The sequence below is a fragment of the Saccopteryx leptura genome, chromosome 6, assembly GCF_036850995.1.
Source record: "Saccopteryx leptura isolate mSacLep1 chromosome 6, mSacLep1_pri_phased_curated, whole genome shotgun sequence".
NCBI lineage: Eukaryota > Metazoa > Chordata > Mammalia > Chiroptera > Emballonuridae > Saccopteryx > Saccopteryx leptura.
The window spans coordinates 53,517,604-53,533,526 of record NC_089508.1 but is presented as its reverse complement, the minus strand read 5'-3'; the positions used below and the strand labels follow the sequence as shown (position 1 = coordinate 53,533,526).

At 44.8% G+C, this 15,923-nt stretch overlaps 1 protein-coding gene across 3 annotated transcripts in view; it reads right to left on the bottom strand.

The window, feature by feature from the left end:
* The window catches only part of INTS14 (integrator complex subunit 14), a 45,776-nt gene that overhangs the window by 2,200 nt on the left and 27,653 nt on the right, over window positions 1-15,923 (bottom strand). For 2 of the 3 annotated variants that reach the window (XM_066388180.1, XM_066388181.1), the window contains exons 10-11: window positions 5,350-5,468; window positions 2,500-2,565 (exon numbers count right to left, since the gene is read on the bottom strand). In XM_066388180.1, the coding sequence (XP_066244277.1) occupies window positions 2,500-2,565; window positions 5,350-5,468 (185 nt within the window). Of the gene's footprint in view, window positions 1-2,499; window positions 2,566-5,349; window positions 5,469-15,923 lie in introns of those variants that run through there. The other variant, XM_066388182.1, reaches the window with a different exon arrangement.

Genomic DNA, 15,923 nt, shown 5'->3' with positions numbered 1-15,923 from the left:
AACACAAGTCATTGCCACGATTAATGAGCACTATGGCAAACGTGAGGCACTGCATATATCATCTCAGTTACTCATAATGCCAAGCAGGGTTACTTTTCCTGTTATTCAGGTATGGAGAAGGCTTGTCCCAAACCTCAGAGGACTCTTAAACCTCTCATGCCTCTTGGGCTGGAACTCAGGGTGAACAACATTATTTAAAGGAGGCTCTAGAGGAGTCAGGAAGTTTAATCTGAAAGATAGCCACAAAATGAAAGCTGGGGTAGTGACTGGATACAGAGCAACAGGAAATGCCCCATCAGTATGATTTAGGCTAGTCAAGTCCTCTCTGGGTCTCAATGGCCTCATTTACAAAATGAGAAGGATAACCCCCCTGCAGGGGCTGATGCAATCACCTGGTAGATGCCCTTCCCCGCTCTGGTATATGGGATTATATAAAACCAGAAAAGCCTGACCAGACGGTGGTGCAGTGGATAGTGTTGGACTGGAATGCGGAAGGACCCAGGTTCAAGACCCTGAGTTCGCCAGCTTGAGCGTGGGCTCATCTGGCTTGAGCAAAAAGCTCACCAGCTTGGACCCAAGGTCGCTGGCTCCAGCAAGGTGTTACTCGGTCTGCTGTGGCCCCCAGTCAAGGCACATATGAGAAAGCAATCAATGAACAACTGAGGTGTCGCAACGAAAAACTGATAATTGATGCTTCTCATCTCTCTCCATTTCTGTCTGTCTATCCCTATCTATCCCTCTCTCTGACTCTCTCTCTGTCCTTGTAAAAAAAAACAAACCAGAAAAGATAGGGGCTTTCTGACCAGTTCTCTACTATCATCTGTTAAAAAGTAAAAAGTGAAAAAGGCCCAGGACAAGTGTGTCACCTTGAACAGACAGCTGATGATTGTGGGCAGAGAGCTCTGCAGGGAGCAGGTCTACAGCCAGAGTGGTCATCAAGGGCCTTGGGAATCACGGGCTTCAGTTAGGGGGCATGGCAGGCTGATCACTCTGGTTGGCTTTTGCTTGATTTTAACAGCTCACTACACAATTAGGTTTGAAAACAACTGTGACATAAAGGTAATGAAATAACATCCAGACAAAGGCGCATGTATGTTCTCTAGGAGAAATGCTAGCCTGGGGCTGGCTGGCTGTGTGTCTATATATTTTTGTGTGTGTGTGTGTGTGACAGAGACAGAGATGGGGACAGATAGGGACAAACAGGCAGGAAGGGAGATGAGAAGCATCAATTCTTCATTGCAGCACCTTAGTTGTTCATTAATTGCTTTCTCATATGTGCCTTGGGGGGGGGGGGGTTGGGGGCCTCCAGCTAAGCCAGTGACCCTGTGCTCAAGCCAGCAATCCCACACTCAAGCTGAATGAGTCCGCGCTCAAGCTGGCAAACTCGGGGTTTGAACCTGGGTCCTCCACGTCCCAGTCTGATGCTCTATCCACTGTGCCACTGCCTGGTCAGGTGTGTGTCCATATTTTAAGATTAGCAAGCGAGAACTCAAGTGACAACACAGCACAGCTCACACTGCCGTTTCATTTGATTTCAGCCAGACACCAGAGGGACAAGGGAGAATTGAGTGAGCATAAGTGCCCCACACTCCACCATTGGAACTTTATTCCCTCTACCAATGGTTCTGGATTAGCTAGGTATGATTCCTGAGGGCCATCCTTTTGCAGTTCATAAACGTGCAATTTTAGAAGTCATTCCTGAAAGTTCTGGTAGAGTAAGAATGTTCTGGGCAATCACCATCCCAGGAAATCACACAATGGTTGCCTGGGGTTGGATGGGATACCGTGTGGGAATGGTGAGAAGGGTTAAGGGCTACGAGGGTTAAGGTCCTTTCCACTCCTTCCCTCAGCTAGTCACAGCAGCCCACCCACAGAGAAGAACTTCTGCACAGAGCCAGGCCGTGTAAGCACTTCCAGTTCTTTGATTTTGTGCCAAAAACTTGTACTGACTTTACTGATGAAAAAACTGAGGCACAAGCCATACATCTCCAGTCCCAGCCCACGCTCGCCCTGCTTCCCCACACTGACTGCGGCGAACCATTTACTCTTGGCACCCGGCCCAGGCCTCCCCCCCCTCCCTGTAATTCTTTTTTTTTTTTTTTTGTATTTTTCTGAAGCTGGAAACGGGGAGAGACAGTCAGACAGACTCCCGCATGCGCCCGACCGGGATCCACCTCTGCCCACCAGGGGGCGATGCTCTGCCCCTCCGGGGCGTCGCTCTGCTGCGACCAGAGCCACTCTAGCGCCTGGGACAGAGGCCAAGGAGCCATCCCCAGCGCCCGGGCCATCTTTGCTCCAATGGAGCCTTGGCTGCGGGAGGGGAAGAGAGAGACAGAGAGGAAGGGGGGGTGGGGGGGTGGAGAAGCAAATGGGCGCTTCTCTTATGTGCCCTGGCCGGGAATCAAACCCGGGTCCCCCGCACACCAGGCCGACGCTCTACCGCTGAGCCAACCAGCCAGGGCCAGGGCCGGCCCCTCCCTGTAATTCGAATAGTCTCACCTTATAGAATGTCTGTGTTTTTTCAGGTAGTTTCCTTGCATTTCTTAAAATCTTCTGTACATCTGTCTATCAAAAGTAAAAAGAATTCAACATTAGAATTCTGTAGTAAAGGGGAAAGAATACAAATGGATGGCTCTAAATGTTTAAAGAAATGAAAACACAAACTGAGCCAGAGTGTCAGAATGAGGATTCCTTCTGAGCTAATGTCACTGTTCTGTTAAACATTAGTAGAGCCCCTCCCTCCCTCAAAGTGCTTGATAATAAATCCGTTGGTGACAGAAATGAACTTGTCTCACAAAAACACACCCAGTAATCATACATACATATAAATATATACGTGGCCAGCGGTTTTTTTGATAAGGGTGCCAAAATCATTCAATGGAGGTAAGAATAGTTTCAACAAATGGTGCTAGGACAACTGGAGAGTCACATATAAAAGAATGAAGTTGAACCCTTACTTCACACCATATGCATAAGTAAATCATTGCCCTGGCCGAGTAGTTCAGCTGGTTAGAGCATTGCCCTAACACACAAAGGTTGCAGGTTCAATATCCGATCAGTACACATATAGGAACAGACCAATGTTTCTGTCTCTCTTTCTCTCCTCCTCTCTCTAAAATCAATAGATTTTAAAATATAAACAAACTAAAATGAATCAGAGACCTATAAAACTCTTTGAAGAAAACATAGGGGGAAATCTTCATGACCTTGAATTTGACCCTAATTTCTTAATTACAATAGCACAGCAACAAAATAAAATAATTTATTTGATGAATGTTCATAGCATTATTCAGAAGAGCAAAAAGGTAGAAAGAGCCCAAATGTTCATGAACTGAATGAATGGATAAATAAAATGTGTCATGGTTATACAATGGACTATTATTCGGCCATCAGAGAAATGAAGTATTGATATTTACTATAACATGAGTGAACAGTGAAACCATTATGCTTAGTGGAAGGAAGCCAAACAAAAAGGGCCACATATTATATGATGCCACGTATAGGAAATATTCAGAATAGGCAAATCCACACAGACAGAAGGCAGGTATGTGGTTCTCAAGGGCTGAGGGAAGACGGCAATACAGAAGAGTGACTTGCTTAATGGGTACCGGGTTTTCTTTTGGCGTGATAAAATGCCCTGGAACTAGACCAGCGGTTCTCAACCTGTGGGTTGCAACCCCGGCGGGGTTGCCTAAAGCCATCGGAAAATACATAATGCGTATCAGGTATTTACATTCCGAATCATAATTGTAGCAAAATTACAGTTATGAAGTAGCTGTAAGGTCGGTGGATGAGGGATGGTCATGTGGGGAACTCAGGCCCGCCCACTTTGGCTAGGACCACCCACAATCAAGCCCGCCAAAGGAAGCTTCCCAGGAACCATTTGGAAAGAAGCGATCGTCTGCCAGCCAGTGAAATTTTACCACGTCATAGTAGCTCCACTTCCCTAGAGGGACCCTTTAAATATCTCCCACACGGTTTAATCCGTGCAACTTCCCTGACCTCCATCTCTCCTCCATCTTTCTTTCCTTGGGGCCAGGGAACCTTGCCGGGCGGGATGTGCACTCTGTACTCAATAAAGTCGTTTGCTATTCCACACTTTGTGGCTCTGGCCCATTCCTTCCTTCTCGGCGGGGAAAAATACCTTACAGTAGCCACCAAAATTATCTTTTGGTTTGGGGTCACCGCAACATGAGGAACTGTATTGCGGGGTCACGGCATTAGAAAGGTTGAGAACCACTGAACTAGACAGTAGTGAGGGTTGCACAACATTGTGATTGTACTAAATGCTACTGAATTGTATATTTTAAAATGGCTGAAATGATATATGTTATGTGTATTTCACCACATAACATACATCCAGACTAAAAAAAATTTTTAAAAACAATTTTAGAAAACTTCAACTATCCTTTTAATAGGGAAGTGCTGAGGTCAGGGATGGCAGAAAAGAGGGAGGCCTGATTTTCCAAAAAAGAGAAGAGACCCCTACTGCTGTAGCCATGGAGGATGCATCGTCTCCACGAAGGGGGCAAGGAGAGACTATGCCAGCAACAGAAGCTATTTCTGCTATCGGGGGTCTGAATGCCTCTTTTCATCTGGCTTATGTTGAACCCACTGGAAGAACAGGAAAAAAAATGGCACTGAAATGAGAAAAAGAAGACCAAAAGTGATTTTTAAAGATAGGTATAAAGAACTTTATGTCAATGGAAAAAAAAAATGTCACTGAGTGTCTTGCCTGAAAGTAGCCTATGTTGCTAAAAGTATACTCTCAGCTTCCCATGAAAGAGTTTCGGAGGAATCAGTGTAATGCTATGGTATGGGCTCTACTGTGGGAATGAAATAACCACATGAAGATTTTTACATTTTTCTCAAAACTGTTGTTAAGGGTAACACCTATTATATTATCCAATGCCTCAGCATGTCCAAAATTTCACATTAAAATTCAATGCCAGGAAAATGTCTTTCTTAGAAATTGACATTCTTCCTTTTATCAGATCTATAGCCCTATTTAACATAATGCCCTACATGTTTCTTCTCTGACCTTGGTAGCAGGAAGCTTAGAGCCAAATTGCTCAAATACAATGATCATTTTGCCTTGGGTTCAACTGTCTCCCCTTTTCCTCTAGGTTTTGTTATTGCTCTACATTTTGTAAAAAAATAATTTTGCTGTATAGTATATCTTTTGCCGTAGGCCACTTCAAATCCTTTTTGGAAATAACGACAAACATAAGAAGTAAATGAATTACTAAGTATGAAAGGAAAGGAAAATCAAATCAAATCAAATGTCTGCCTGCCTCCCAGAATCCTCCTTCTGCCCCCAGTGGAAAGCAACGTGAATGATAATGTTACCTGCAGGCCACTGGGTTTGATCCAGACAGTCACGTTCTGGGCATAACTGCGCTTGTTTTTGGGCTGCAGGGGGAATGGGCTCTTATTGTCGTCCTCACCATAAGGGTTTTCTTTGGCATCTTAAAAGAAAATGGCATTCTTAAAATGACATCTGGCAAAACACAATCAATTACATTTTCAATTAGACTAGAAGTTCTTCGAATCATTGAATATTCTGCATCCTGTTATTTCGCTAATTAAGAAAATCCATTAACTTCGGTCAGGGTGGAGAACTTATTTTCAATAAAAAGCCGCTGATACCAGTCTACTAAGGCTCATATAAGTGAAAATCAGCTTACTGTTCTTAAGAACACTTATCTGCTTTATAAATTAAAGTCAAAGAAGATAAAACCAATACATACAAATAATACTAATGTTCTCTTTTTAAGATTTTAAAAATTCATTTTAGAGAGACGGGGGGGGGGGGGGAAGGAGCAGGAAGCATCAACTCCCATATGTGCCTTGACCAGGCAAGCCTGGGGTTTCAAACTGGCGACCTCAGCATTTCCAGGTCGACACTTTATCCACTGTGCCACCACAGGTCAGGCCACTAATGTTCTATTTTTAAAAAATAAACATACATACTGAAATTCTGTATAATTTAGTCCAGCATTCTCCAACAGAACTTTCTGCAATGATAGAACGGCGGCCACTAACCCATGTGACCACTGAACACTTTTGTGTAGCTAGTGTGACTAAGGTACTAAATTTTATTTAAAAAAAATTTATTATTGATTTTTAGAGAGAGGAAGGGAGAGAGACAGAGATGGAGAAATATCAATTTACTGTTCCACTTACTCATGCCATTATAGGTTGATTCTTGTATGTGCCCTGAACGACGATCAAACCCATAATCTTGGCATGTCAGGATGACTCCCTAACAAACTGAGCTACTCAGTGAGGGCCAACATTTTGTTCATTTTTATTAAATAGTCTCATGTGCCTGGTGGCTACAGGATTAGACAACATAGGCATAGGCACTGGAAAAATTACAAAGGAAAATTATATATAGCCAAATTCAGAAAAAGGGCATAGGAAGAAATAATTTTGGGTGAAACATACCCCACCTTGTTATGGCTATTAGTTTATTGCTTCCAGAGAACTGAAACCATATTGGTTTGAGAGCCACGTGGATAAACAAGGGTGCCTGTTTTTCACCTGCTTCCTGAGCCAATGAAACTCTGCCAGGAACTTAGAAAGCACACTTACATCTACTGGCTTATTTTATCATTACCACCCCTTATGGGGTAGAAAGAGCAGGAATCACTTTCCCACCCAGTCAGGGAGCTTATATCCCTTGCCCAATGCTCATGTTGAAAACTGGAATTAGCTCTGGCCAGACAGCTCGGTTGGTTAGAGCATCCTCTCAAAACACAGAAGTTGCGGGTTTGATCCCCAGTCAGGGCACATGCAGGAACAGATCGGTGTTTCTGTCTGTCTGTCTCCTCCCCCTTCCTCTCTTGGTAAAAATTAATAAATAAACATTTGAATCTATTAAAAAAAACCAACTGGAATTAGTCCAGTTTCTCTCACTGAGCCAGCAGCTTTCTAACCCTGATTTGGTCATTAATTTACTGCCTTACACTGGCTCCATACCACCTCTGTCAGTTCCTCCTCCTGACCCCTCCAAAAAGTACTGATCCAGCTTCCCAGACTTATTTCCATGACACTTGTCTCTGTAAAAACCTTCCGAGTCAGGCCAAGACCCCAACAGCCCTCTCCCATGCAACATGCTTATTTCCCAGCTCCCCGCCACTATTTCTGTTACTTCCCATGCCTGGAATGCTCTCCTACCCTCGTTCATTCATTCCCTCCCTCACTATTCATTATCTACAGTGATACCCCCCTATGTAGCAAGCACTGTGCTAGGAAGTATGGTTAGAGAAGATACTTTTCTGGCCTCAAGAAATTTATAGAATAAAAATCATTTATTAAATCCCAACTTGGCCCTGGCCGGTTGGCTCAGCGGTAGAGCATCCGCCTGGTGTGCGGGGGACCCGGGTTCGATTCCCGGCCAGGGCACACAGGAGAAGCGCCCATTTGCTTCTCCACCCCCCCTCCTTCCTCTCTGTCTCTCTCTTCCCCTCCCGCAGCCAGGGCTCCATTGGAGCAAAGATGGCCCGGGCGCTGGGGATGGCTCCTTGGCCTCTGCCCCAGGCGCTAGAGTGGCTCTGGTCGTGGCAGAGCGACACCCCAGAGGGGCAGAGCATCGCCCCCTGGTGGGCAGAGCATCGCCCCCTGGTGGGCGTGCCAGGTGGATCCCGGTCGGGCGCATGCGGGAGTCTGTCTGACTGTCTCTCCCCGTTTCCAGCTTCAGAAAAATACAAAAAAATAAAAATAAAAAATACACACACACAAAAAAATCCCAACTATACACCACACACTATACATATACAATTTTCTTTACAGCAACCCTAGAGGGTAGATACTATTAGTCCCACTAAATAGGAGAAAACTGAGGCTCAGAGAGGTTGGACCATCACAGGTTTTCACAGCGACTCTACTGGGCCTGGTTCCAATGCAACACTTTTTCCACCGCTCAGTACTGCCGTGCCTCACCTACCCAAACTTACTGACATTCCAGGTCCAGATCCTCGTCTATCTCCAACATGAAGTTGTCCCAAGTTTTTATGGCAGTCAGTGATTTCTCTAGACCCTTCTAGTCTATAGCACTCAGTATTAGTATCAAATATTTCAACATCTAGTCATAGCCCAGCCTATACTGTCTAATTGTTTGGAACCTGTATGTGGTAACTGGCTTAGCTGACAGAAAATACTGCATTTATGAAAAAAGAACAGGAGACTCTTAGAAATAAAAAATATGATAACAGAAATTTAAGAAGAAAACATTGCAGCCCTGGCCAGGTAGCTCAGCTGGTTACAGTGTTGTCCAGAAATACCAACGTTGCAGGTTCAATCCCTGGTCAGGGCTCATATGAGAATCAACCAATGACAGCATGAGTAAGTGGAATAACAAATTGGTGTCTTTCTCTCTCTCTCTCCCCCTATTCTCCTCTCTCTAAATTTAATAAATAAAAAAATTTTAAAGTTGAAGATACCTCACAGAAGATAGAAAAGGAAAAAGTGAAAAATGGGTATGCATAGATAAGAAAATTAACACGTACACAAACAAATCATAAATATGTGTTCTAGAAAGGAAGAACAGAGAGGGGAAAATAAAAGACATAATTCATGTTCCCAGGACTGAAGAACATGAATTGCCAGATGGAAGGGCCCACTAAGTGCCCAGCACAATGAACAAAGAGATCAGCAACTAAGTACAGCATTCTGGAAATCCAGAACACGAGGGACACAAAGAAGAGCCTCAAGGAGCCCAGAGGAAATAAAGACCGGGTCAAAGCCTAGCAGTCAGCATGGCACTACTCTCTCAGGGGCAACACTGGAACCCAGAAAAGACGACAGAGCAATGCTTCAGAACTCTAAGGAAAAATGATTCCCAACCTAGAACTCAATATCCAACCAATCTTTCAATTGGGTATAGGGGATGAAATACAGACATTTCCTTCCTTCCTTATTTCCTTCCTTCCTTCCTTCCTTCCTTCCTTCCTTCCTTCCTTCCTTCCTTCCTCCCTCCCTCCCTCCCTCCCTCCCTCCCTCCCTCCCTTCCTTCCTCCCTTCTTTCCTTCCTCCCTTCTTTCCTTCCTCCCTCCCTCCCTCCCTCCCTCCCTCTCTTTCTTTTCTTTTCTTTTCTTTCCTTTTTTTTTTTTTTTTTTTTTACAGGGACAGAGAGAAAGTCAGAGAGAGGGATAGATAGGGACAGACAGGAATGGAGAGAGATCAGAAGCATCAATCATCAGTTTTTTGTTGCGACACCTTAGTTGTTCATTGATTGCTTTCTCATATGTGTCTTGACCGTGGGCCTTCAGCAGACTGAGTAACCTCTTGCTCCAGCCTGCGACCTTGGGTCCAAGCTGGTGAGCTTTGCTCAAACCAGATGAGCCCATGCTCAAGCTGGTGACCTTGGGGTCTCGAACCTGGGTCCTCTGTATCCCAGTCCGACGCTCTATCCACTGCGCCACCGCCTGTTCAGGCCAGAGATTTCTAAATATAGAAGATTACAAACATCTACTTCCCATATACCCTTTTCTCAGGCAGATTCATGAAACAGGAGATCCCAAGGAAAGATGTGAAGGGAAGACTCAGAATGACAATGATGGCTGAGAGAACGAGTCCATTTTATGAGATAAGAGGAAGAAAGATGACTCTAAGAAAAAAAGGACACTGATAAAAATCCCTGAAGAATGTTTTTTACATTGGTAGGAATTATTGATAGGTGTACAGAAAACAGCAAAGAAGAAAGGAAGGCAAGGAAGGAAAGAAAAGAAGGAAAGGGAGGAAAGGAAGGAAAGGGAGGAAGGAAGGAAGGAAGGAAGGAAGGAAGGAAGGAAGGAAGGGAGGGAGGAAGGGAGGAAGGAAATGGAAGGGAAGAGAAGGAAGGAAGGAAGAAAGAAGGAAAGGAAAAGAAAAGAGGAAGAGAGGAAGAGAGGTCAGGAGCAAGCCTGGGTGGGGGGGCTGTGCTCGTCTGCTGCTGGCTTCCCCACAACCTGGCTACGCAGCTCTTTCCTGAAGTCTCAGAGGGACCTCAGTGCCTTTCCAATACAGTTTTCTTTTCAATTGAAGTTAGAATATATGTATATCTGCCTATCAGAAAAAAAGAACAGCCTGGCCTGTGGTGGCACAGTGGATAGAGCACTGACCTGGAACACTGAGGTCACTGGTTTGAAACCCTGGGCTTGCCTGATAAAGGCACATATGACAAGCAACAAGCAAACAATGAACAGCTAAAGTGAAGCAACTATTCTTCTCGTGCCCCTACCCCTCTTCTCTCTGTAAAATCAATACACAAAATCTTTTAAAAAAAGGAATAAATATAATTTTAAAAATAGCTGGGGCAGGGAACAAAGAGTTACAAAACAAATGTAACTGGTATACCACATGGCTTAGGTGTAAATAACATTTACATTATCTAACAAGGACCGAATACTAATTTAACCAAAAGAACACTATAACCATATTGCAAGGATAGAGGAAGGGAAAAATGTGCTTCTTGGGTAGTAGGTGGGTGAAAATGGTCATGGTAAGAGAGCTAAGCAGTCATCCTTAAAAGATGACATTTAAACTGAAAAGTCAAGAAATAGCTGTACACTTACTTAGAAATGTAAGTAAATACCAAATGAAAAATAGTTGAAAGTGGCTGTCTCTAGACCCTGGCCAGGTAGCTCAGTTGGTTAGAGTGTCGTCCTGAAATGTCAAGGTTGTGGGTTCTAACCCAGGTCAGGGCACATACAAGAATCAACAAATTAAAGTGCAACAATAAATCAACGTTTCTCTCTTTCTCCCTTCCTCTCTAAATAAAAAATAAATTGAAAAAATGATAAAAGTGGTTGTCTCTAGGAACAGAATCAGGAGTAGGAGAGGTAGGTATAAATGATACTATTTTGCATACCTTTTATTCGTTATTTGTTTTGTTTTTTGTTTGTTTTGAATAATTAAAAAGCAGGATCTATCATTATTATTTATCTACTGTGTCAGGCACTTAATATCATATTTATTCCCTTAATAAATTCTCTCAACAACCCTCTAAGGTAGGTTTTATTATCAATTACTACTTGTTATCATAATGACAAGCCCAACTTCATAAGACTATTGAGAGAATTAAATGAGATGATACATTTCATTGTGTCTAGCTCAGTGTCTGGCAAAAACGTTGTTTAATAAAAAATGTTAGCTCTTACAACAGACTCAAATTATTATCACCTAAAAGTATGTATGTACACATTTGTATATGTTTATGTGAATGTGTGTGTGTGTGTGTGTGTATAATAGAGAGAGAGAGAGAGAGAGAGAGAAAGAGAGAGGGAGAGAGAGAGAAATGGAGATGGAGGGAGGAAGGGAGAGAATTTCTGATATATACTTTAAGTTGCCTTCAGATGATAGTCATGTTTTCCAAGAGTACTGGAGGGAACCTACACACCTATTTAGGATCGTAACATGATTAAAGGTTACTTTGGGGCCCTGGCCAGTTGGCTCAGTGGTAGAGTGATGGCCCAGTGTGTGGAAGTCCCAGATTCAATTCCTGGTCAGGGCACATAGAAGTGACCATCTGCTTCTCCATGCCTCCCCTTACCCCTTTCTCCTTCTCTTTCTCTATTCCTCTCCTGCAGCCATGGCTTGAATGAGCAGGTTGGCCCCAGGTGCTGAGGATGACTCCTTAGCCTCGCCTCAGGCACTAAAATGGCTTGGTTGCTGAGCAATGGTGCAACGGTCCCAAATAGGCAGAACATCAGCCCCAGGAGATTGCCAGGTAGATCCCAGTCAGAGTGCATGTGGGAGTTTGTCTCTCTGCATCCCTGCCTTCTCTTCAACTGAAGATGGTTCTCCCTCTTTAGGGACTTCTGATTACTGAGCTGGAGCCCCCTGCTGATTTGTAGGTTTAATTTGTAGGATGCTTTGGATGTGGAGTTGTGGTCGCCTCCTGGGTTAAAGAAGATTCTGTCTCATTGAGGGGCTAAGGAGGCTGAGTTGAGACTTCTTGTTGGAGTGATGGAGGTTCAACCTCTTCAGAGGTATATGAAGGCTCAAGTGGGGGGTTTTGCCAATCCAAAGGTCAGGGCTCGGTTGGCCCCAAGGGTACAGAGGTCAGCAGCTCAGGGTCCAGGGCCAACTCTGGAGGCCACAACAGCTGCCACATGAAGAAGAGCCTGGGGCTCAGAACTGCAGCCCGGGCATGGCAAGCATAGAGGTTCAGGGCACAGCAAGTCGCCCTGGCAAGTGGGGCACACCAAGTGACCCACACTGGGCAGCAGCATGTCATGATTGGCATGTCCACCTGCATCCCTTAGCAACCATGTGTCCCTCCCCTGCCTCAGGTCCCAACCTTTATTAGCTTGGGCTAAGAGTGACTGCAGAAGAGCAAGTCCTTCTCCCAGAATCACCAGGAACCAAGTGGTCCTTTCCCTCGCTCCATCCTGAAGAGACCACAACTACCTCCCACTGTGGCTCCACATCCCCCTCACAGTGAGGCAGGCTTTGGGCTGCACATCTGGGTGGCCCCAACTCTAGCAGCCCAGAGGTGGAGGGATGCTGCGGATAAAGAAGGTGGGTGTTTAGGAGGAGGTGCAGAGCTTCCCAAGGAAGCCATAGGGCTTGGCATCCCAGAAAGTCAGAAGTGCTAATCTACTCTGGCAATCTAAATTCTCCCTCCTCAAAGCTGAAATCTGAGGCAGTCTTCCTCCCCTTGGCCATACTGCTTCCCAGAAACGTAGCTGACATACAACATGAACATGAAGTAGGGCAGCAGGCAGGGGGACACACGTTACAGTTCTAAAATGTTGCTATTTCCTTGAAATTCTCAGTACCCATGTCTGATTTTTATTTTTTTTTATTATTTTTTAATTTTCTGAAGCTGGAAACGGGGAGAGACAGTCAGACAGACTCCCGCATGCGCCCGACCGGGATCCACCTGGCATGCCCACCAGGGGCGATGCTCTGCCCACCAGGGGGCGATGCTCTGCCCCTCCGGGGCCTCGCTCTGCCACGACCAGAGCCACTCTAGCGCCTGGGGCAGAGGCCAAGGAGCCATCCCCAGCGCCCGGGCCATCTTTGCTCCAATGGAGCCTTGGCTGCGGGAGGGGAAGAGAGAGACAGAGAGGAAGGAGGGGGGGTGGTGGAGAAGCAAATGGGCGCTTCTCCTATGTGCCCTGGCTGGGAATCGAACCCGGGTCCCCCGCACGCCAGGCCGACGCTCTACCGCTGAGCCAACCGGCCAGGGCACCATGTTTGATTTTTAATTCACCACTCTGAATCAGTGATGACTCCAAAATTTCTATAGGTGGGGTTTTGGAGGGTGAGTAATTCATTCTGGAAAAGAGGGTCTGAAACCAAGTGACTAAGACTTTACAATGGCCTGGGAAAACATTCCCTTCCCACCTTGACTCAATATAGTCACTAATCTAGAAAAGTAACAATGCCACCTTTCAGAGGTCTACCCTGTTGTGCACATACAGAGAAAACTGGGTGTTAAGGCCAGCATGTTACATAATTTTCTTAAAATACTGTAACTACGTAAACCCAATTTGCTTCCTTCACAGCCCTTTTTATATTCTACTTTATTTTACTCCCTGTTTACTCTCTGGAACAACTTCTAGCATGTAAGCTCCAAGAGAGAAGGGGCTGCATTTATATCCAGTGTCTAACACATAATAGTGGTTTTTAAATGGAAATGATTCCAAGATTGGCCTCATACAAGGATAGATCTTGTTATAATCAGGTTTCCAAAACCTTTAGCATCGATACTGAATCCCTCCCTTACATACTTCACAAGAAGACACTTTTTTTTTTTTTTTTTTTTAATTCATTGAAAGGAGGGAAGGCAGAAACAGACTCCTGCATGTACCCCCACCAGGATCCACCTGGCAAGCACACTGGGGGATAATTCTCTGCCCACCTGGAGTGTTGCTACATTGCTCGGCAACCAAGCTATTTTTAGCACCTGAGGCATAGGCCAAGGAGCCAGGGGCCAACTTGCTCAAGCCAATTGAGCCATGGCTGCTGGAGGAGGGAGAGTGAGGGAAAGAGAGAGAGAGAAAAAATAGAGAGAAAGAGAGAAAGAAAGAGAGAGAGAGTAGGGAGGGGTGGGTTGGAGAAGCAGATGGTTGCTCCTCCTGCGTGCCCTGATTGGGAATCAACCCAGGTCTTCCACACAACGGGCTAATGCTCTACCACTAAGCCAACTGGCCAGGGTGTGGTCATCACAGGTTCTAATTTCAAAATTCTAGCTAAGTATTTTCAGAAATCCCACACAAATTAAATATAAGAAATATTCTATTTCAACTATGATTTAAAAATTTTAAAATGACAAACGCCTGATTTCAAGGTACTATCAGAACTTTACCAAATGCCTATTCAAAATAGCTTTCTAGCCTGACCAGGCAGTGGCACAGTGGATACAGCATTGGACTAGGATGCAGAAGACGCAGGTTTGAAACCCTGAAGTCCGCTGGCTTGAGAGTAGGCTCATCCAGCTTTAGAGCAGGCTCATCTGGCTTGAGTGCGGGCTCATCTGGCTTGAGCATGGGCTCACCACCTTGAGAGAGGGGTCCCCGGCTTGAGTGTGGAATCATAGACATGACCCCCTGGTTGCTGGCTTGAGCTCAAAGGTAACTGGCTTGAAGCCCAAAGTCTCTGGCTTGAGCTCAAGGTCGTTGGCTTGAGCAAGGGGTCACTCGCTCTGCTGCAACCCACCCCCCACCCCCCGCTGTCAAGGCACATATGAGAAAGCAATCATTGAACAACTAAGGTGCCACAATAAAGAACTGATGCTTCTCATCTCTCACTCTTCCTGTCTGTCAGTCCCTATCTGTTCCTCTCTCTGACTCTCTGTCTCTGTCAAAAATAAAAAAAACTAAAAAAAAAAAAGTTTTCTATACAATTGTTCTCAAGGTATTGGCAAAGTATGTCATAAAATCCTATACGTTGAAATAACTTTGAATTTTAACAATGAAAACAAAAGCCTATTCATCCAAATATCTCTAGTTTAAACAAAATGAGATGATCGGCCTGGCGTGCAGGAGTCCTGGGTTCGATTCCTGGTCAGGGCACACAGGAGAAGCGCCCATCTGCTTCTCCACCCCTCCCCTTCTCCTTCCTCTCTGTCTCTCTCTTCCCCTCCCGCAGCCAAGGCTCCATTGGAGCAAAGTTGGCCCGGCGCTGAGGATGGCTCTGTGGCCTCTGCCTCAGGCACTAGAATGGCTCTGGTTGCAGCAGAGCGACGCCCCAGATGGGCAGAGCATCGCCCCCTGGTGGGCATGCTGGGTGGATCCTGGTCAGATGCATGCGGGAGTCTGACTGCCTCCCCGTTTCCAACTTCAGAAAAATACAAAAAAAAAAAAAAAATGATTTCAATTCAGTATCAACAAGTTGTCATCTCTACAGTAGCATGTCATGTGAGCACCTTACATACTCATTTAATTTTTTTTCTCAAAAGAAAAACAATCTCTAGTGAATAAATCTTTTTAAATCTATGATTTTAGAAAATAACCCAGACATATGAAAAAAATAATTTGTTTTACCAAAATTCTGACATTTTTTCAAGAAGGAACTAGACAGCAGTATTCTTAATAAGATAGCAGATCCACACACCTTAAAACTAAGTAATTGCAAAGTAACACATATTTGTATGTGTGATATTTGGGCTGGTATATGGAACAAGTATTGTGCCTCGTGATCACTGCTCTTCTAACTGAACTTAAGCAGAAAACAAAGGGAAAGCTTCAGGTAAAACTCACAAGGTGATACACTTTTTTTGTGACAGAGACTGAGAGAGACAAAAAGAGGGACAGACAGGAAGAGAGAGAGATGAGAGGCATCAAATCTTTGTTGCTGTACCTCAGTTGTTCATTGATTGCTTTGTCATATGTGCCTTATCGAGGGGCTCCAGCCGAGTCAGTGACCAATTGCTCAAGCCAGCGACCTCCAGCTGAAGCTAGTGACCTTGGGCTTCAAGCCAGTGAGTG